General features: G+C 35.6%; 1 protein-coding gene across 4 annotated transcripts in view; it reads left to right on the top strand.

The window, feature by feature from the left end:
* FAM13A (family with sequence similarity 13 member A) overlaps nt 1–22614 on the top strand; it is a 356989-nt gene that overhangs the window by 142422 nt on the left and 191953 nt on the right. For all 4 annotated transcript variants that reach the window (XM_032332873.1, XM_032332872.1, XM_032332871.1 and 1 more), the window contains exon 5: nt 12051–12204. In XM_032332873.1, the coding sequence (XP_032188764.1) occupies nt 12051–12204 (154 nt within the window). The remainder of the gene's footprint in view (nt 1–12050; nt 12205–22614) is intronic.

The following is a 22614-nucleotide window of genomic DNA, read 5'->3' as shown; positions in this document are numbered from 1 at the left end:
AGTCAAGAAATGACAGATGCTGGGGAGGATGCAGAGAGAGGGGAACTCTCCTACACTGTTAGTGGGAATGCAAGCTGGTGCAACCACTCTGGAAAACAGTGTGGAGGTTCCTCAAAAAACTGAAAATAGAGCTACCCTATGACCCAGCGATTGCACTCCTGGGTATATATCCTAAAGATACAAACGTGGTGCTCCCAAGGGGCATGTGCACCCGAATGTTTATAGCAGCAATGTCCACAATAGCCAAACTGTGGAAAGAACCTAGATGTCCATCAACAGATGAATGGATAAAGAAGATGTGGTATATATATATATACAATGGAATACTATGCAGCCATCAAAAGAAATGAAATCTTGCCATTTGCGATGACGTGGATGGAACTAGAGGGTATTCTGCTTAGCGAAATAAGTCAGAGAAAGACAACTATCATATGATCTCCCTGATAAGAGGAAGTGGAGATGCAATGAGGGGGAGTGGGGGGGTAGGAAAAGAAAAAATGAAAGAAGGTGGGATTGGGAGGGAGACAAACCTTAAAAGATTCAATCTCAAAAAACAGACTGAGGGTTGCCAGGGAGAGGGGGATAGGGAGAGGGTAATTGGGTTATGGACATTGGGGAGGGTATGTGCTATGGTGAGTGCTGTGAAATGTGTAAACCTGGTGATTCACAGACCTGTACCCCTGGGGATAAAAATATATTATATGTTTATTTTTTTTTAAATAAATTTTTAAAAAATCAATTCTTAAAATATTCCTACAACATTAATATTGCCAACATGTCTATTTTATAAAGGAAGAAATGAAGGTTTAGTTAAGCAGCTTTAAGTTGTGGAGCCAGGTATTGAACCCTTATATTCTAACTCAGAATCTGAAATGCTTCCCTTGACCCTTCTGCCTGGAGCTTTGCTCCGAGAGTCCTACTTTTATCTGTATTGTTCACTCACCCCCAATGGATCCTGTATTCAAAGCCAATATTAACCTTTAAAAGTAACTTACTAGAGTAGGGACTAAAGGATGGTAGTTTAGTCTTTTTTTTTTTTTAATTGAAGTTTCCCCAAGGAGATTTCTTAGATTTTTTCTTTCCCTAATCACTTCTCCTCCATCCTCCCTAAATTTTAACATCGTGAATATGCTGTGTGTACTGTATGTAGCTGTACTTTGTATATTAAGAAGAGTAAGTTCTTTCACCTACTCTAAGAACCATTTTGTCCAAACTGGGGACAGTACCACTCCCACTGAGAATGCTTAGACTGCGCAGTAGTCTTCAGCCTTTGTCCCATCTGATGTGCATAACACATGACCCTTGAGTATGAGACACATCACGACACTGAAAATTTTATAGTAAACACCACATCAGACTTTTGGCATGATATTCATGAAAGTGTCTTCAGAACATGTAGATAAGTAAAATCTTCTCTTAAGGATAAACTTCAAATTTACTTAACAGAAAGTTAAAATAGGGCTTATTTTTTAAATAATTCTTTTGATGTTTGCTTTTAATCTAGATCTAAACTTTATATAATAAAGGAAATAAGGTAGTTCTAGGGGCACCTGGATGGCTCACTTGGTTAGCATCTGCCTTCAGCTCAGGTCATGATCTCAGGGTCCTGGGATTGAGCCGGCTTCTCCCTCTCCTCCCATTCGTGCTTGCTCTGTCTCTCTACTGCTCTCTCTCTCTCTCTCTCTCAAATAAATAAAGTTTCTTTCAAAATAGGGGAGGGTGGAATAAGGTATTTCTGTTGGAGAATAAACAATCTTTTAAGTGCTGTGATGGCCAGTAATGCAGAGCTTCAACATGTTGTTAAGGTGAATATGATTATGGCAAATCTATCTTGCCTCATCACTATCTGACTTTCATCCAGCAGTCATAACTCAGGAGTCATGATAACCAGATGTCAGTGTTCTCAGTTGTCTTATGCGTAATGTAGAGGTAGATGCATTTCCTTTTTTTGTGAATGTTTTGTTTTGTGGTAAAACACATGTAACTAAAATTTACTATCCTAATACTTTTTAATTGAACAATTCAGTGATATTAAATACATTAACACTGTTGTGCGACCATCACCAACATCCATCCTCCAATTTTTTTCATCTTGTAAAACTGACACTCTGTACTTATTAAATAGTAACTCCTCACCCCAGCCCTAACCCCTGCCAATTGCCATTATACTTTGTCTTTATGATTTTGACTACTCCAGGTACCTCTTGTTAGAGGAATTATACAGTATTTGTCTTTTAATGGCAAGTTTATTTTATATAAAATAATCCCCTCAATGTTTATTCATATTGTAGTGCATAGCAGAATTTTCTTTTGCAGAATTTTTAAGGCTGCATAGTTTTCCATCATATGTCTATACCACATTTTGCTTATCTATTTAGCTATAGATAGTTGGATGGCTTCCACATTTTAGATGTTGTGAATAATGCTATTACGAACATGGATGTACAAAAATCTCTTTCAGACCTTGCTTTCAGGTTTTGGGGGTATATGTCTAGAAGTGGAATTTGTGGATAATATGATAATTCTATTTTTCATTTGTTGAGGAACTGCCATATTTTCTGTCATAGTGGCTATACTTTTATATTCCCACCAACAGTGCAAAAGAGTTACAGTTTCTCTACATCCTCCAACACCTGTCGTTTTCTGATTTTTTGATAATAGCCATTCTAATGAGTGTGAGGTGATATCTCATTGTCATTTTTATTTGAATTTTCCCTAATGATCAGTGATGCTGAACAGCTTATTGGCTATTTGTATATCTTGTGCTTATTGGATATTTGTATATCTTCCTTGGAGAAATATCTGTTCAAGTCTTTTACCAGTTTTTAAATCAGATTTCTTTTTTGTTAAAATTTAGGAGTTCTCTATATAATTTGGATATTGGTTCCTTATTAAATATATGATTTACATATATTTTCTCCCATTCTGTGGATTATCTATTTAACTCCATAGATAGTGTCATGATGCACAAAATTTTTAAATTTTCTTGAAGTCTCATTTGTCTATTGTTCTTTTGTTGCCTGTGCCATACATGTCATAGCCAAGAAATCATTGCCAAAATCAATGTCATGAAGTTTTTGCTTTTTGTATTTTTTACAAGAGTTTTATCATTTTAGAATTTTGGTCCATTTTGAATTAATTTTTGTATAAGATGTTAGGTAACAGAATAACTTCATTCTTTTGCATGCGAATATCCAGCTTTTGCAGTAGTGTTTGTTGAAAGATAGTCCATTTTGAATTCAGTGGTGTTAACACCCTTGTCAAAACTGATTTGACCATATAAACAAAGATTCCTTTCTGGGCTCTCTGTTGTATTCCATTTGTCTGCCTTGATGCCAATACCTCACTGTTTTGATGACTGTAGCTTTGTAGTAAATGTTGAAATCAATAAATGTGAGTCTTCTATTTTTGTTCTTTGTTGAGTTTGTTTCAGCTATCAGGGATCACTTGAGATTCCATATGGATTTTAGGAAGGGCTTTTCTATTTCTGAAAAAAAAAAAAATACTGTTGGAATTTTGATAGAGATTGCATAGAATCCATAGATTGCTTTGGCTAATATTTGCCTTTTAATGATACTAAGTCTTCTAATCTATGAACATGAGATATATTTCTAGTTATTTGTTTTTTAATTTCCTTCACCAGCATTTTGTAGTTTTCATTGGATAAGTATTTCACCTCCTTGGCTAAATATATTCCTAAGTATTTTATTCCTTTTGGTGCTATTGCAGATGAAATAGTTTTGTGATTTCCTTTTCAGATAGTTCATTGTTTATAGAAGTGCAGTTGATTTTTATCTGTTGACTTTGTATCCTACTACCTTTCTTAATTTGGTTTTTAGGTCTAACACGTTTTTGTGTAACCTTTGGGGATCTTAAGATCATATTATCTGCAGACAGAGGTAATTTTACTTCCTGCTTTCCAGTTTGAATGTCTTTAATTTCTAATTTCTCTGGCTAGAATGTCCAATACTATGTTGAATAGTGAAAAGCAGGCCTCCTTGCCTTGTTACTGCTCTTAAATTAAAATTTCATTTTTTCACCATTGAATATGATGTTTTCTAAGGGCTTTTCATATATGGATTTTATTGTATTAAGATATTTTTCTGTTTTTGCTAGTTTATTGAGTGTTTCTTGTGATGCAAGGGTGTTGAATTTTGTCAGATGTTTTTTCTGCATCAATCAAGATGACCATCTGGAATTTTTTCCTACTTTCTGTTGCTGTGGCTTATTACATTGATGGATTTTTGTAGTTGAACCATCTGTACATTCCAGGAGTAAATCATGCTATATAACCCTTTTAACATGCTGCTGAATTCTGTATGATAGTATCTTGCTGAGAATTTTTGCATCATTGTTCATAAGGCGTTTTGGCATATAGTTTTCTTATAGTAGTATTTGTCTGGCTTTGACATAGGTCATGTTGGTCTCACAGAATGAGTTAAGTGTTTTCTCCTTCTCAGTTTCTTGGAAATATCTGAGAAATACTGGTATTAGTTTAAGTGTTTGGTAAAATTTACCAGTGAAGCCATCAGGTCCAGGGCATTTCTTTTGGGAAATTTTTGATTATTGATTCAGTCTTCTTATAGGTCTTTTCAGATTTTCTATATCTTCATGATTCTGTCTTGGTAGGGTAGTATTTCTTGGAATTTGTCCATTTCATTTGGGTTATCCAGTTTGTTGTTGTACAAATATCATAGTATACTCTTACAATTCTTTTTTTTATTTCTATAAAATCAATAGTAATGTCCCCACTTTAATTTCAGATTTTAACAATTTGAGCACCCCTTTCTCTTTCTTCGGTTCATTTAGTTAAAAGTTTGTCAACTTTGTTGATCTTCTCAAAGAAGCAACTTTTGGTTTTATTGATATTTCTGCTATTTCCCTATTTCATTTATCTCTGCTCTAATCTTTATTATTTCTCTCCTTCTGCTAGCTTTGTGTTTATTTTTTTTTCTTTCTTAGTTCTTTAAGTGGTAAAGTTAGGTTTTTAAAATTTGAGATCTTTCTTACATTTTAGTGTGTTTACAGCTATGAATTTCTTCCTTAGGCTTAGTTTTGCTGCATCCCATAAATTCTGGTTTTGTTGTGTTTTCATTTTCATTCATCTCTAAATATTTTCTAATTTTCCTTTAAATTTATTTTTTGTTCCATTGATTGTTTAAACATAATTCCACAATTTTGTGAATGTTCCAATTTCCTTGATGTTATTAGTTCTAACTTCATCCCATTGTGGTCCAAGAAGTTACTTTGTAAAATGAATATCTTTTTAAATATATTGAGATTAATTTGTGGCCTAACATATGGTATATCCTGGAAAATGTCCCATGTACACTTGAGGAAAGTGATTATTCTGATTGGTGTTGGGTAAAATAGTCTGTGTGTGTCTGATCTAGTTTGATTGTTGTTTTTAAGTGTTCCATTTCGTATCTTCTGTCTGGTTGTTCTATCCATTGTTGGGAGTAGGGTATTGAACTCATGAACTGTTTGAACTCTATGAACTCATAGACTGTTTTTTTCTACCTTAAATTTTGTCCATTTTTTTCTTCATATATTTTGATAGTCTGTCATTAGCTGTGTAAGTGTTTATAATTGTTATATCTTCTTGATGTATTCAAACTTTTATTAGCATATAAGGACTCTATTTGTCTCTTTTAAGCTTTTTTTAAGTTTATTATGTATAATATTACTATAGCCACTCCTGCTCTCTTTCACTTAATATGCATGGATTATCTTTCTCTGTCCTTTTACTTTTAACCTGTTTGTGGCTTTGAATCTCAAGTGAGACTGTTGTAGACAGAATATAGTTAGACAATGTGTTCTTATTCATCCTACCGGTCTCTATCTTTGGGAGAATTTAATCCATTTACATTTAAAGTAATTACTGTTAAGGAGGGACTTGTGTCATTGTGCTAGAGGTTTTCTATGACCTTACAGTATTATTGTCCTTCATTTACTGCATTACTATTTTCTTATGTATTTAGTTAAATTTTTTTGCAGTATAATGTTTAAATTCTCTTCACATTCTCTTTTTTTACATTCTATAGGTATTTTCTTTATGGTTACCATGAGGATTACATCTAACATCCTAAACTTATAACACTAAGAATTTGAATAAGTATCAGTTTTACTTCAGTAATATACAAAAACTGCTCCAGTGTGCCTGACTAGCTCAGTTGGTACAGCGTGTAGCTTTTGATCTCAGGTTCATGAGTCTGAGCCACATGTTGGGCCTAGAGATTACTTGAAAAACAGAACAAATTAAAACTCTGTTCTTTTATAACTCCATCCATATCTCTTTCAGTTATTGATGTCACAAAATTATATCTTTATATATTTTGTGCCCCAAAACATAAAGTAACATTTTTACATTTTTCACATATTTGTCTTTTTTATGTAGATGTAATTGACATTATGTTAGTTTTAGGTATATAGCATAATCATTCAGTATATGTGTATATTGTAAAATGATGACCACAATAAGTCTGAGTTAATGTCCATCACTATACATACCTACAAACATTTTTTTCCTATGATGAGAACTTTTAAGATATTCTTTCAGCAACTTTCAAATATACAATACAGTATTAACTATAGTCATTATGCTGTACATTACATCCCCAGGAAATTTATTTTATAACTGGAAGTTCGTACCTTTAGACAACTTTCACCCACTTTGCTTATCTAACCTCACCACCTCTGACAATCATCAGTTTGTTCTCTGTATCTATGACTTCATTTTTTTTGTTTTGTTCCTTGAATATTTGTTTTAGATTCCACATATACATGAAATTTTTTGTGGTATTTGTCTTTCTCTGACTTATTTTATTTGGCATAGTGCCTTCAAGGTCATCCATGTTGTTATAAAAGGCAGGATTTACTTCCTTTTTAAGGCTGAATAATATTCCTATGTCTGTGTATGCCATATCTTTTTTTTTTTTCTGTTAGCCAACATATAGTAGTACATCATTAGTTTTTGATATAGTGTCAAGCGATTCATCAGCTTCATATAACACCCAGAGCTGATCACAGCACGTGCCCTTTTAATACCCACAACCTCGCCACCCCATCTCTTCACCCCCCTCCTCTCTGCAATTCTCAATTTGTTTCCCAGGTTCAAAATTTCTCATGGTTTGTCTCCCTCTCTGATTTCTTCCCGTTTGGTTTTCCCTTCCTTCCTCTGTGGTCTTCCATGCTATTCCTTGTGTTCCACATATAGGGGAAACCATATAATAATTATCTTTCTCTGCTTGACTTATTTCACTTAGCTTAATCCCCTTCAGTCCCATCCATGTCCATGCAAATGGTGGATATTCATCCTTTCTGATGACACAGTAATATTCCATTGTATATATGAACCACATCTTTATCCATTCATCCTTGATGGACATTTAGGTCTTTAATCCATTTTGAGTTTGTTTTTGTGTATGCTGTAAGAAAGTGGTCCAGGTTCATTCTTTTTTATGTAGCTGTCCAGTTTTCTCAACTCCATTTGTTGAAGAGACTGTCTTTTTTCCATTGGATATTCTTTATAGTCAAAGATTAATTGACCATATAATCATGGGTTAATTTCTGGGTTTTCTATTCTGACCTATTAATCTATGTGTCTATTTTTTGTGCCAGTACCATATATTCTTTTGATTACTACAACTATGTAATATATCTTGGAGTCTGGAATTGCTTTTCTTTTCTTTTTCAAGGTTGCTTTGGCTATTTGGGGTCGTTTATGATTACATACAAATTTTAGGATTTTTTATTCTAGTTCTGTGAGAAATGTTGTTGATATTTTCATAGGGATTGCATTAAATGTGTAGATTGCTTTGGGTATTATAGGCATTTTAACAATATTCTTCCAGTCCATGAACATGGAATATCATTCCTTTCCTTGTGTCATCTTCAATTCCTTTTATCAATGTTTATAGTTTTCAGAGTACAAGTCATTCACCTCTTTGGTTAGGCTTATTTCTAGGTATCTTATTATTTTGGGTGCACTTATAAATGGGATTGTTTTCTTAGTTTCTCTTTCTGCTGCTTCATTATTGGTGTATAGAAATGCAATAGGTCTCTGTGCGTTAATGTATCCTGTGACTTCACTGAATTTGTCAGTCCTAGCTGGGTTTTTTGTTTTTTGTTTTTTGTGGAGTCTTTTGAATTTTCTTTATATAGTATCATGTCATCTACAAATAGTAAAAGTTTTACTTTTTCCTTCAACTTGAATGCCTTTAGTTTCTTTTTGCTGTCTGTTGATGTGAATAGGACTTCTAGTACTATACTGAATAAAAGTGGTGAAAGTGGAATTCCTTGTCTTATTTCTGACCTTAGGGGAAAGGCTCTCATTTTTACTGCATTGAAGATGATGTTTGCTGTGGGTTTTTCAGAAGTCTTTTTTTTTAAATTTATTTTTTATTTATTTTCAGCATAACAGTATTCATTATTTTTTCACCACACCCAGTGCTCCATGCAATCCGTGCCCTCCATATTACCCACCACCTGGTACCCCAACCTCCCACCCCCCCGCCACTTCAAACCCCTCAGATTGTTTTTTAGAGTCCATAGTCTCTCATGGTTCACCTCCCCTTCCAATTTCCCCCAACTCCCTTCTCCTCTCTAACTCCCCATGTCCTCCATGCTATTTGTTATGCTGCACAAATAAGTGAAACCATATGATAATTGACTCTCTCTGCTTGACTGATTTCACTCAGCATAATCTCTTTCAGTCCCGTCCATGTTGCTACAAAAGTTGGGTATTCATCCTTTATGATGGAGTCATAATACTCCACAGTGTATATGGACCACATCTTCCTTATCCATTCGTCCGTTGAAGGTCATCTTGGTTCTTTCCACAGTTTGGCGACCGTGGCCATTGCTGCTATAAACATTGGGGTACAGATGGCCCTTCTTTTCACTACATCTGTATCTTTGGGGTAAATACCCTGTAGTGCAATTGCAGGGTCATAGGGAAGTTCTATTTTTTAATTTCTTGAGGAATCTCCACACTGTTCTCCAAAGAGGTTGCACCAACTTGCATTCCCACCAACAGTGTAAGAGGGTTCCCCTCCCCCAACTTGGGCTTTAATGCATGACCCCAAGATCAAGAGTCATACACTTCACTGACTGAGTCAGCCAGGCACCCCAGTCAAAAGTGCTGTGGGTCTTTTATATACAGACTTTATTTTGTTGCATTATGTTTTTTCTAAATCTACTTTTTGAGGGTTTTTGTCATGAATGGATGTTTTACTTTGTCTAATGCTTTTCTGAGTCTATTGAAATGAGTATTTAGTTCTTATCCTTTCTTATATTGATGTGATGTATCAAGTTGATTGATTTGTGAATATTGAACCACCCTTGAAACCCAGGAATAATCCCACTAGATCATGGAGAATTGTTTTTTTTAATGTATTGTTGGGTTTGGTTTGCTAGTACTTTGTTGAGAATTTTTGCAACTATGTTCATGAGAGATGTTGGCCTGTAGTTCTTTTTTTTTTTTTTTTGTGGTGTCTTTATTTGGCCTAGGTATCAGAGTTATGCTAGCCTCATAGAATGAATTTGGAAGTTTTCCTTCCTTTTCTATTTTTTGGAATAGTTTGAGAAGATAGCTATTAACTCTTCTTAAATATTTGGTAGAATTTGCCTGTGAAGCTGTGTGGTCCTGAACTTCTGTTTGTTAGGAGTTTTTTGATTACTGATTCAGTTTCTTTTCTGGTAATCAGTTCAAAGTTTTATTTCTTCCTGCTTCAGTTTTGGTAGGTTGTGTGTTTCTAGGAATTTATCCATTTTTTTCTAGGTTGTCCAATTTGTTGGCATTTAATTTTTCATAATATTCTCTAACAATTATTTGTATTTCTGTGGTGTCAGTTGTTATTTCTCCTCTTTCATTTGTGATTTTGTGAGTTCTCTACCCTCCATACCCCCCATTTGGATGGGTCTGTATAGAGTTTTGTTGATGAATTTTGATCAATTTTGTTGATCTTTTCAAAAAACTAACTCCTTGTTTCATTGATCTATTCTATTGTTTTTGTGGGGTTTTTTGTTTTTGTTTGTTTGTTTGTTTTTAGCTTTTACATCATTTAAATCTCCTCTAATCTTTATTATTTCCTTCCTTCTGATGGTTTTAAGGTTTTGTTTGTTGTTCTTTTTGTAGTGCCTTTAGGGGTAAGGTTAGGTTGTTTATTTCAGATTTATCTTGCTTATTGAGGTAAGTCTGTATTGCTATAAACTTCCCTCTTAGAACCACTTTTGTTGCATCCTACAGGTTTTGAGCAATAGTGTTTTAATGTACATTTTATTTCTTTTATTTCCTGGTTGACTCAATGATAGTTCTGATATCCAGTCTGGCAAATGTGGGGAATCTCTTGACTAGGTTTCAAGCCCTGGAAATACTCCTCCATGGCTTTCAACTTCACACTCTTGTTTTTTTGATTCTGCTCTCTGAGTCATCCACCATTTTTAATGAAAGGCAGCACATTTTTGAAGCTTACATGATATTTACATTATAGGAGTTTTATGGTTTCAAGTCTTACATTCACATATTTAATACATTTTAAGTTGATTTTGTGTATGGTGTGAGGTAGTGGTTCAGTTTCATTCTTTTGCACATAGCTGTTCAGTTTTTCCATCATTTATTGAAGAGACTGTCCGTTCCCCCATTTTATATTCTTAGCTCCTTTGCCATGGATTAATTGACCATAAAAGTGTGGGTTTTATCTCCAGACTTAACACACAGGGAAGGCCATTTGAAGATGGAGCAGAGAGAACTTTAAGATGCTGGCCTTGATTGAAAATTAAAGTGACACAGTTATAGTCAAGGAATGCTACCACAGTTAGTGTGGCCCTGCTTTTAACGTAATTTCTACCCCATGATACTGATTGTACTCTGCTGGCTTCCAGAACTGTGAAAGAATAAATTTCTGTTGTCTCAAGCAGCAGTACATGGTAATTTGTTACAACAGCCACAGGAAACTAATATAGATGGGTATTAACACCTCAGTGTTGCTTTTTAAATGCATTTTCCCTGATTATTCAATGAGGTTGAGTATCTTTGCATCATAAGATTATTGATGTGCACCGGTTTTCTTCTATGAGTTTTCAACTCCTGCCCTTTCTTTCTTTTTTTTTTTTTTAATTTACTTCCTTATTGAGTAGTAGGAATTCTTTGCAAAGTCTTACCATTAATGTCCCTGTCACTGAAGAGATACTCATGTCTGTAGCTTGTGTTTCTTATTTATGGTGTCTTCTGCATTCAGAAGATCTTTTGCACATTTTTATTTTCTATTAGGAAATTTTTTTTTTTTTAAGATTTTATTTATTTATTTGACAGACAGATCACAAGTAGGCAGAGAGAGAGAGAGAGAGAGAGAGAGAGAGAGAGAGGAGGAAGCAGGCTCCCCGCCGAGCAGAAAGCCCGATGCGGGGCTCGATCCCAGGACCCTTGAGACCATGACCTGAGCCGAAAGCAGAGGCTTTAACCCACTGAGCCACCCAGGCGCCCTCTATTAGGAAATTTTTAAACATACCCCAAAGAGAGAATAGTATATAGCATAATAAATCTTCTATATACCCATAACTCTGCTTCAACAGTAATCAGTATTTTTTTTCTGGAAGTATTCATATTTTTCGTTAACTTTTATACTTTTCGTGCACTATCTAAGAAGTCCTTCAGTAAAGATTGTGTTGCTTTTGTTTCTGCAGCTATTTCTGTCATGATAAAACATTCATTCTTTTTGTTATAACACTTGTTTTTAATCACTTTTTCATTTTAATCACTACACTTATGTGTGGCAATTTCTAATATATACAAAGCATTATGGCACCCTTGTTAATCTATACCTTCTTCCTGAACATGTACTTTCTTATTCAGCACAAGCTATTGATACAGATCTTGTCCCAGAAACATCTTACATGTCACTGTAGAGTTTGTTAAAAATTGCATGTGTCCTTATAAGAAGGTTGATCAATCATATAGGAGATGTCAAAATATATGCCTGAGTCAGCTGTGCTATCATATTTTGTTTTTATGAAATAATTCCTCTTGTTTTTTTCCTCCTTATTTCTAGTGTGCCACCTGGGCTTGAAGGCATGAAAGAACAAGACATCTGCAACAAGATAATGGCTAAATTACTAGAAAATTATAATACTCTGTTTGAAGTAGAGTATACAGAAAATGATAACCAGAGATGTGAAAACCTGGCTAGGCTTATCATAGTAAAGGTAAATAACTTTGGCATATAATCTTTAAGTATTGCTTATATTTTGAATGGAAGATATTTTATTTAAATTATTCTTTATCATAAAAATGTCATGGACACATTTTAGATTATTATTCCTGTGTTTGTTGAATTCTGTTGTGAAATATGTCCTCTGTATCAAGTATTTAACTGATCTATGTTCCCCTAAAGTCGAAGGATAATCGATGTTTCCTTGCTGCTGTAAAATCCTCTCAAAATCACTTATGTGAGCCCACCACTCACTGATTTTTATAGAAGTCTAGTGTTAAAGCAAGGATTCGTGCTTATGGCTGTGTTCAGGAGTGCTAGCTTACTGAGTAGACTGCAAATTCCTGAAGATAATATTACTGTGTCTTTTTGTCGCTCTTGTGTTTGGCACACTTTCAAGTTCAACCTCAGATTTTAAGTCCCACATATATAGTCCCTGGCAACTATCATCGGTAAAGGAGAATATTTTTATAAGCTGTTAAGGAATCCTTGACAATACTTACCTCCACCTTTTTATACATTGGCTGATCATTTATAACCTATCCTTTATACATTAGGGAAATACATGTATGTCTCTAAAGAAAGTCTGAGGATAAACCAAATCAAATCCTCCAGGGAAGGCATCTTACTTCTTTCTCATTTATATTTGAGGCAAATCATGATGGAGTGGATATGGGAGGTTCCCTTAGGGGAGGTTTCCTGAAACACGTGTTCACAGACTGCATTATACCAGTTGATTCATATGGTAATGAATGATAAAGCCCAAGCACTTGTTTTGATCATTGAAGGGGTATTTTCCTCTCTTCTTTCAGTTGAGACTCTGACTTTGAGGAAGAAATAAAAGGTAAAGCGTATCAAGTAGCACCCTTCCAAAAAAGCAAAAGAAGACCAAAAACTAGGTTTTCTTAACCAGGACTTATGTTAATACAACAGATTCCCCATAAAGAGTATAACACATCTGCAAGGAAAGCATTTACCTGGAATCTTCCCAAACTGATAAAGAGAACTCTAAACTAAAATTTGAGGGAAGGGAAGAAAAATGCACATTTAAAATGACAAAATGAGAATAAAGTATAACCTAAGTTGGAGGCAACACAATAGCTGAGAGAATGTGTCAGTGATTCACATGAGAGAATATGGGGAAAGAATACACCAGTTTTGCTACCAAAAAATTAAATTTTTTTAAATAGAAAAAAATATCTTTAATTTGTCCCTCTAGTTCCTGTAGTACTACTTTCCAAAGGTATCTTTTTAAAATATTAAAAAGTAATTAACTTTGTTTCAGCTGTATTTCTGATACATTTTTTTTAAACACTTGTACTTTTTAACTAGAGCTGATAAGATAATAAGATAAGCCTAAAATATAAATGAAAATAGAAAAATAAGACCTAGGCAAGACAAACTTGCTGAGATGCAGGTATTAACTGGAATGTGCCAAGAGAAGGTTCTATGCTGTGCAAATAAAATGATACCTGTTGAAATACCCGGAAGGAGTTCCTGCTTGGAAATCATTGAGCTACTAGGTTTAAGTCTGGTGGAGAACTTAGCATGAGAGTAGATAGATAAGACATACATAGATAAGACATACAAAGAGTCAAATACAGATTATTTTAGCTAGGTGAAAAATAAGACTGCTACTCTCCTAATGCAGGTTTCAGATCTGGCCTAGAGGCAGATAAAGGTCGTAGTTGGAAACTACATTTCTATACTGTGGAAGAATCATTCTGCTAAAGCAAAATAGTTGGTCCATTCTTTACTGATCTTCATGATAGTCTCATCTCAGAGGGTAGATTATGCTACAAGGGAGTATGATGTTCTGGACCCCAGTTTCAGCCAGTAAGGATGAAATGGAGGATACAAAAATTATTTTAATGGAATATGCCAGTGTCATTTTAGGGTCTATAAAAATAACATGCTGATCACAGTTAGGTATATAAAGTTGGATAGTGTTTAGATAGCAGATTTTTTAAATTCCTAAAATCATAGAAATATTAGATACAAACTGAAAGGAAGCTGGGTTAAAAAGGAAATGGGAGGCTTAAAATGAAATCATTAACATACTGAAAGATTGGAAAAATGGAAGGAAACTGAAAAAAAACTGAAAAACATGTTCTGATCATGCTTATGAGCTCAGCTTTTGAAGGGATGTGTACAAAAAGAAAAAACTGGCACAAAACAAGGGATGAATATACATGAATGACAGACAGATAAAATGAGCTGAGAATAAGCTTAGGCTCATGGAAACTATTATATATCTACTATATATCTAACTACTTTATCTCAGTATAGAAAAGGGCTTTTAAGGGGAAGAAGTACTAAATTTATCCACTGACACACCTCTGTACACCCCAGTATGGGCAACAGAGTCATAAAGGATTGCATAAGCTCCTCACAATATCCTAGTGGACTATATGGAGATTTGGAGCTCAGATAATGTAAGTTTAGTTGCCTTTGGACCAGGACTTCGGGGCAGGTCTCTACATTTTTTTCTGTTATTTTCAGTATTTTAATCATTGACTTAAATGAGTCTATACTTGGCACATTTGCAAGTGAAATAAAGTTAGAAAAATAGATCGGATTTTGGATGGCTGGATATGTAGATCAATAAGATGACGTGTGTGTGTGTGTGTGTGTGTGTGTGTGTGTGTGTGTGTGTGTGTACACAGCCATTTCTCTCTTATTTCTTGCTTCAAACAAACAAACAAAGCATTTTATTTGGGCTTGCAGCAAAGTGCTGAGGTCAGAGGGGTCACTCCCACAGCTGCAAGGGATAGATGAGTCACAAGGGTCTAGACAGTCATCCTTCTTAGGTAGTAATTGACTTAAAAGGAAGATCGAGACAGTTCTACAAGGAGATGTAAGGCAAAGTATGCAGCGAGCAGAGGGCCTCTGGGAAAGATTCTCATCCCTGATTAAAAAGAATGATTTAAGTTAAAACCAGAACTGTGGTTTGCCTCTGGGTATAGTTGACTCTGATGGTTGTGACTGACTTGGAAAATGCCTAAGGGAACTCTCTGGGCGTAATGAAAATGTTCTTTATCTCAGTAGGGATATGGGTTATATGTGTGTATGCATTTATCAAAACTCATGCAACTTTACGCTTAAGATTTATCCATTTAACTTAATGTAAATTATTTTTTAATTTTTAATTACAAAGTAGGAAAGGTAGCAGGCCTTTGAGAAAGATGCCCATCTCTTCCATCCTGCTTTCAGATGTTATCACCTGAAGGTACGATGCTTAGAGCTGCTGCCACCATCTCTGCCCTTGATGAATGTATCACTGACACACGGAAGTTGGCAGTTAATGGAGGAGAAAGGGTGGGTTCCTCATCATTGCTGATGTGCTGAACCAACCTGGAACACACAAACCTCGGGACTTCGAGTTACATGAGGGAAATAAAGATCCTTAGAGTATAAACTAGTTTTAGTGGAGTGTTCTGTTTCTTGCACCAAGAGCATTATATCTGATACAGCCAGTATAATTGGAAAGTGCTATACTTAGGTTTATAAAATGATTTGCGCAAAGATAGCCTAGAGGAGATAATAGTTAAATTGAAAACCATCCACCGATTTCTCTTCTTTTTTTCATCCACAGATTTTAGTTACTTTCTAGCACATTAAGAGATGTCAGCATAATGTAATTGCCCCCAAATACCAAAAATATATTCGTGGAGTATACCAGTAGTATGCAGAATAAAGAATGTAGGTCTCCCTGCTCTTGGTATAGGTCAGGCAGTATATGCAGCATTATCTCTAGTACTGAGTACTACATTCTGACTCTTCTGACAATCATCACTGTTGTGCATTTATTCTCACTAAATACATATTTGCCTGGCTGACCATCTTTTACTTTAGTTACCGTACATACTGCTGATGACTTTGAAATCATAACTTGAGCCCTGGCTTGTCAGACGAACAGTAGGACTGTATTTCCCACTACCTGTAAAATGCCACACTGGTGCCTCAAATTTCTCACACTGAAAACATCATCCCCAAAACTTGTGTTCTGTCTTCTATAACCCTAATTTGCCAGTCCCCAGCCTGCCAGATTAGAATCCTTGGTTTAGTCTTGACTCCTCCTCCCTCTACCATTCCCATAGGGGCTCAGAGTCTGTCTTCCGTCTCTTGGATTGGGTGTCTTTTGCCTACCCATTACCTCTGCTTTAGATTAGGACCTTATCACAGTCACACACTTCCCCACGGTTCTGCCCCTTCTAGAAACACTCCCCTCCCATCTCCTTTCTACCAGTATGATAAGAGTTCTGTGCCTAAAAAACAAGCTTGATCATAACCTGTTTCTGCCTTAAGTAAATAAACCTTTTTCTGACATTGTTTTGTCTCCTACTCTTGCTGGCAATATGTAATTAGGATGCCTTTACTTGAAATTCAGGCCTTCCCATGTCCCCAAACAAAACTTTCTCTATTAACTATGTGAATGAATATTGAATGGTTCTTGTCATCTTTCTATTTTCTGACCTTTCTTCAGTCTCCTTTGAGGACTCTTCATTCTCAGTCAGAATTATTATTTCCTAGGGTCATTCTTAGGTCTTCAGTGCAGAGCTCTGCCTGGCAAACCATACATACATGTCTAACTGCCTAGTGATCTCTAGCACCTGCTTGTCTCATGGCCTGTGATGAGCAAGTCTCATCATCTTTCTTGTCCTTGAAGATCTAATGCTCCACTTGTCTTAATGAATGGCCCATCCATCTACACAATTGCTCCAGGTTGGTGTCCAACAGCCACTAAAACCTGTTAATTCTGCGGCCTAAGTATCTCTTCAATCTTCCCCCCCCCCCCACTTCTACTTCCTCAAAGCCTCTCATCCAGGCAAGAGATTTGTGCTCTTGGCTCATTATCACAGTGACCTGGTGACTCAGACCGAGAGTCAGAAACAAATCGTAGGGCCCCCAAACCTGCATTTTAAAAGGCTTCCTTGGTAATATTAATAAGCAGTCAGATTTGTGGATTGATTAATCCTTGTAATTCTTCTGTAGTATGCAGTTATGAACATGTCACTTCCCATGTCAGAATTCTTCAGCAGGTTTTCTTCATCTATTCCTAGATTATAAAATCTAAGTCTTAGCAAGACAAACAAGAGGTTTCATAATTTGAACCCAGCCTACATTTTCACACTTCCTTCCCACCACTCCTTCCCATACACTTGATGTACTAAGCTATCTTTGATATGATCGTGGAAGCAATGTCATTTCAGGCCTCCTGTTTGTCAAGCTGTAGAGCTCAGTGCCTGGCATTGAAAATTGCTTGAATTCAGTAGATGGACTCTATTCATTTTTACTGAAAATAACATCCCTGGTCACAATTTGTACATGATATGAAATCAGTAGCAATGAGTATTTTCAAAATAATTGAATAAAATTAAAGACATCATAGTTCACTGAGTACTTCATGACTGCCTTATTTTAAGAAAAGACACTAGATACTTTTAAAGAATTTAACAGTTCTGGGAAGAGCACTGAAAATAGAATAAGACAGTCTATATTTGTAACCTGGCTACTCAGCAATATTATTGGGTAATTTATATTACCTGTTTCTGTTTTGTGTTACGTAAAATGGCAAATATCCTATAGATTTATTGTGGGATTCAAACCATTAATGCTTGTGAAAGTATTTTCAAAGCCAGTTCAATAGAATAGGAATATGAAGTATTAAATTGGGGGGGGGGTGGAGTGAGAACATAGGATGACAGTAATTGATGCAGACCTTGGCTTACTTTGAAATGATTGATCAAGAATACTTCAGTAGATGTATTTTATACATATGTATTTAAGCTTAGGGCAACAAAGCTTATTCTAATCTAGAAGAAGACAAAATAGGTTAGAACTTCCAGTTTGTGTGCCTCTGGGCAAATTATTCAGTCTCTCCTTCAACCTTAGTTTCCTCATCTATAAAGTAGGAAAACTATCACTAACTAATTTGGCTATTTTTTGTTATGATTAAATGAAATAAAAATGGCAAGTTTTCAATAAACTTTAGCTTGTAAAAAAAATCATTAGGTTCACATCACCTTTATGATATTATCTTACTTCTCTTTACCTGAAAGGGAATAAGGCTTGATGATGGAAGGAAAACGAGTCCAAAGCAGAAAAATGAGGTTGACAAACAGATATGTTACTCATGACAGAAGAGTTACTGCTTCTAGACATTTCTTGCTATTAATTCACTAGTATAGCTGTTTTATTATTATGACTATATTAAGTATCCTCTTGTCCTTGGAAAGGCAAGAATTGAACATGATTGTTCTTTCAATGGATGGAAAAGTATGATTTTAGTATTTAAGCGTCTATTCAGATATGTTTTTTGAAAATGAGTTTTTTTTTTTTGAAGTGGAAGTTTTATGAAACAGTAAAGTATTTAAGTGGCTCTGTGAAAAATGGGATTTCAACAAGTTGCTGGAGGAAACAGAAAATCTTAGAGGAGAAGAATATGCTTTATATCATGTGTTCTTTGTGTACTGGTGACCAGACATTTCTGGCCAGACCATAGGAAGTAGCACAGGAGCTACATACCAGAGTGAACCAGTATGCAGCTTAACTATGGGGTTAACAATTACAAGAACAGAAGAATGATGAAAGGTTTTAAGAACAAGATGGATTTAATTTAAGCTATACTTTAGATTTTTACTCTGTGTGTGTGTGTGTGTGTGTGCACGCACATGCACGCAAAGCAGGAAGTTGGTGTGGCTCTCCAGTGAAGCCTTTTTGTAATAAGCTCTCAGGGGAGTAGCCTAATGTCTTTTCTGCTCTGTTGACTCTGGTCAGTGCTGCAAAATTGATCGTGGCTTGTACAATGCATTCATCATCCTCATTTCCAGATAGGCCTGTACCAGGGGCCAAGGTAAAAATAAGGAAAAAATGTTTATCTATAGAACTCCTCCTTCAAATCCACGTTCTCATTCTCTGGAAGTGAGCTAAAGTCCCTGTAAAGGCTTTTCCAGAGTCTGCAATGATATGGGCGTATCCACTAGATCTTGTTACTTTAATCAAAGGAATTTTGGATAGATGTGTTTGGACTGTGACATTCGGAGAAATCTATAGTCTACTGGAGGTCTCAGAATGTACGTTTGCCCTGGGCATTTTAATCCACATTTTGCTGAATTTGGCAAGTAGTCTTCATAGTTGGTTCTTTATAGTTATGGCCATCTCTTGCTTAAGGAGCAGCTTTCTTTTCTCTTTTTCATTATTTTTGGGTTTTGTAGGTTTCAAGAAAGAAGCATAGTCGAAGCACCTTTATTTTCCCAAATTGGAAGGTCAGATCTGTATTTCTAAATAAGTAGGTTATTTCAAGTAGACCTTTAACAACTATAGTTTAATTTCTCTAGCTTCGAAATAATTCTAGAGTTTCTCTTCATCAGAGGATTTAAATCCCAGATGCAGTGAAGACTTTCCCTTCTGTTCATTCAAGAATTACCTTCATCCAGATTTTTACATACACAAAATTTGGTGGCTTAAATATGTTTCAAATAATGCACCATGTAATCTAAGCTGAATTTATTAAATCTAAATAATTATTGAGTGCCTGCTATGTGCAAAGCATTGTTCTAAGCACAAGGAGTACATCAATAAGCAACAGACAGAAGTCTCTGCCTTTATGAAGCAGCTTATATTCTAATGAAGATACAATAAACCATAGTCCGTAAATAATTAAGAAACTAGTATGTCAGGTGGTGATAGGTTCTGTGCAGAAAAAGCAGGGAAAGGGAGAATATTGGTAAGGTAGGGGAATGACATTTGTTCATTTAAATAAGATGGTCAAATGCTTCATTTGCATGGGGACATTTGAACAGAGACTTGAAGGAAGAAGCAGCAAGCCATGAAGACACTTGAGAGAACATTGCATACAGGGGGAGAAGAGGAGTACAAAGCCTTGAGGTGGGAGGATACCTGCTTTGTCTGTTCCAGCAGTTGAGAAGGCCAGTATGGTTGAATTACATGGAGCAAGGGAAAAGGTCAAAGGAAATGAGGTCAAAGAGGCAACAAGACACAGATCATGGATGCTCTTAAAGGTCATGGTAAACACTTTGACTTTTATTCTGACAGCATTTTATTAGACAGTATTGAGCAAAAGAGTGCCATGATGTGACTTACATATTAAAAGGATTACTGTAGCTAGTAGGCAGAGAATAGACTGTTGAGAGGGATAGACAGAGCAGAGAGACCCATTGGGAGTTTATCACAATAGCCTGGTTAAGAAACAATGGTGGCTTGGGCCAGGGTAATGGTAGTGAAGTTGGTGAGAAGAGCTGACTAGTGAGTTAAGATATGAAAGAACAACACAGGAGGAGGTACTAGAGACCCCAGTTAGGCTAGAGAATATTTGAGATGGGAGCAAGCAGGCTAGAAGAGTGGTGGGCTGTGAACAGAGTGGTTCTCTGCATTAGTAATTTTGGAGGTGGAGCAGTCTGGAGGGGTGAAGAGATTTAGGTTGCGTTCACAAGCGTAAGTGACTGAAGTGGAGAAGAGAAGGCTGTTCGAAGGAGATGGATAAAGGAGAATAAGATATGATGGTTTGTTCCTATTGGTCCTGAATTTATCCGGGGGATGGCAGATCCTGAGGTAGTTGGGAAGGACGTGAGGCTGGTCTGCCTACTATATACACATATTGTTTATATACTTTGTGTATAAATATGCTTTGTGTACAAATTACATTTATATATATTTAATAAGGCTAATGAGCCCTATATATAATACACAGAATAATGTGTTCAATATGTTGCTCAGTTGATCTGGAGGTACTTAAATGAGTATCACTGTATTCTAAATAAACATCTTGCAAGGCAGTCTATTGGACAGTGTCACTTCTGCTCCTTCTAGCTTGAGGAATTTCTTTGAAATTGACTTCAGAACATGTCATTTGTGTGTCCTATTGGACATTGTTATCATTGGACTGGGAGATCCTTGTCCTTTAATGCTACATTTGGTAATGGGAAATAATCAGTAGTCATTTTGAGCCACAGCAAAACACTGAGTTGGGGAATAGTGATTAAATATTAACTTTGTTGTTTAAAATTGAAACTGGCTATAAAATAATTATGCTGATTTTCCTGTGGTGACTCATAAGCAAACTTAAAATAGTTAAAAAAAATGTTCTGAGCAAAAGCAAAATATTAGAATAACCTTTCGTAGTGATTAGTTTGAGGGAAGTGCTCACTTATCAATATGTGGTATGGCAAGTTTGATTACAAAGTTCAGTCTTGTTCCTGTAGAGTAAAAGTAATATAAACTGATAGATCACATCCTAAATTATATCCCTTATCTTTTTCATGCTCCAGAACACTGTATGTCTCTTTGTTTTTCATTTAGGGCTACAGTCTAAACAAATTAACTTCAACAAATGTTCATTCACTTTTTTTTATATTTGATACCTACTCTGTGCAAAGCTCTGAACTAAGGGGTAGGCCTCTTGAGAAAATAAATAAGACCTGTCCCTTCCCCAAAAGGAACTTAAAGTCTATAACAAACACACAAAATCAGTGCAGGAGCACAGGGGCAAAAAGGAGGAGGCTTTATGACAGGGATTACGCTGACTTTTTCTGTACATATTATCTCATTTACTTCTTACAGTAGCCCTGTGAAGTAGATGAGTTTAATTCTACTTTGAACTTGAGCAAGTCTAAAGAGCAAATTACTCAGGGTCAAGAGCAGTAAGTGACAGAGCTGGGTTTTTAAATTCAAAGTACTAATTACTGGCCAAGTATAGGAATAACCAAAACCTTGGTTTTGGTTTAAGTTGGAATATTTGTGCCATGCACATTTATACATTTATTCAATATGTATTATAGTAATACAGTGTCAGGGAAGATTTCTGTTCTGATTCTAGTCATTTATGCATTCACTGCTCCTAAACTCTTCTATAGCCCCTCAAGAATACTCCAGACTGGGAGCAGTAGAGTCACAATAGGAAATAAAAAATGTTTCGGTTTTTATGCTCTTTGATGCTTTGTGATTTGGCTGTGTTATCTTTCTGTGTGGGATGAACTTACATAGTGAAAGTGACTGACTTGTACCCCCCACTGTTATCATTTTGACCACCTAGGAACTCAGAGGTAGCAATAAATTAAAATTTATTTGCTCATGTCTTCAGATCAAACCTTTCTTTGGACAGTGAGCTGTACATTTTAGATTGATTCTGAGTTTGAAGCTAAAAATAGTGAATGATGTTTAAGAAACAAACATAAAATTGCATAATAGAATGCTTTCTTGTCTCAAATAGGCACTTTCTAGTAGTGGTGACTGATTAGATTATCGATGAATGTAAAGCATTGAGTAATAAAAGTAGTATTAGAAGTTACTGCTTAACTTGGGATACTTCTGTGACTCCAGTGTTTAGATCATAGTCACATATTTACAATTCAGATAGCTGTTAATTCTTTTCCCAGACATTTTG

The sequence above is a fragment of the Mustela erminea genome, chromosome 2, assembly GCF_009829155.1.
Source record: "Mustela erminea isolate mMusErm1 chromosome 2, mMusErm1.Pri, whole genome shotgun sequence".
NCBI classification, from domain to species: domain Eukaryota; kingdom Metazoa; phylum Chordata; class Mammalia; order Carnivora; family Mustelidae; genus Mustela; species Mustela erminea.
This window is presented reverse-complemented; position numbering and strand designations above follow the sequence as displayed.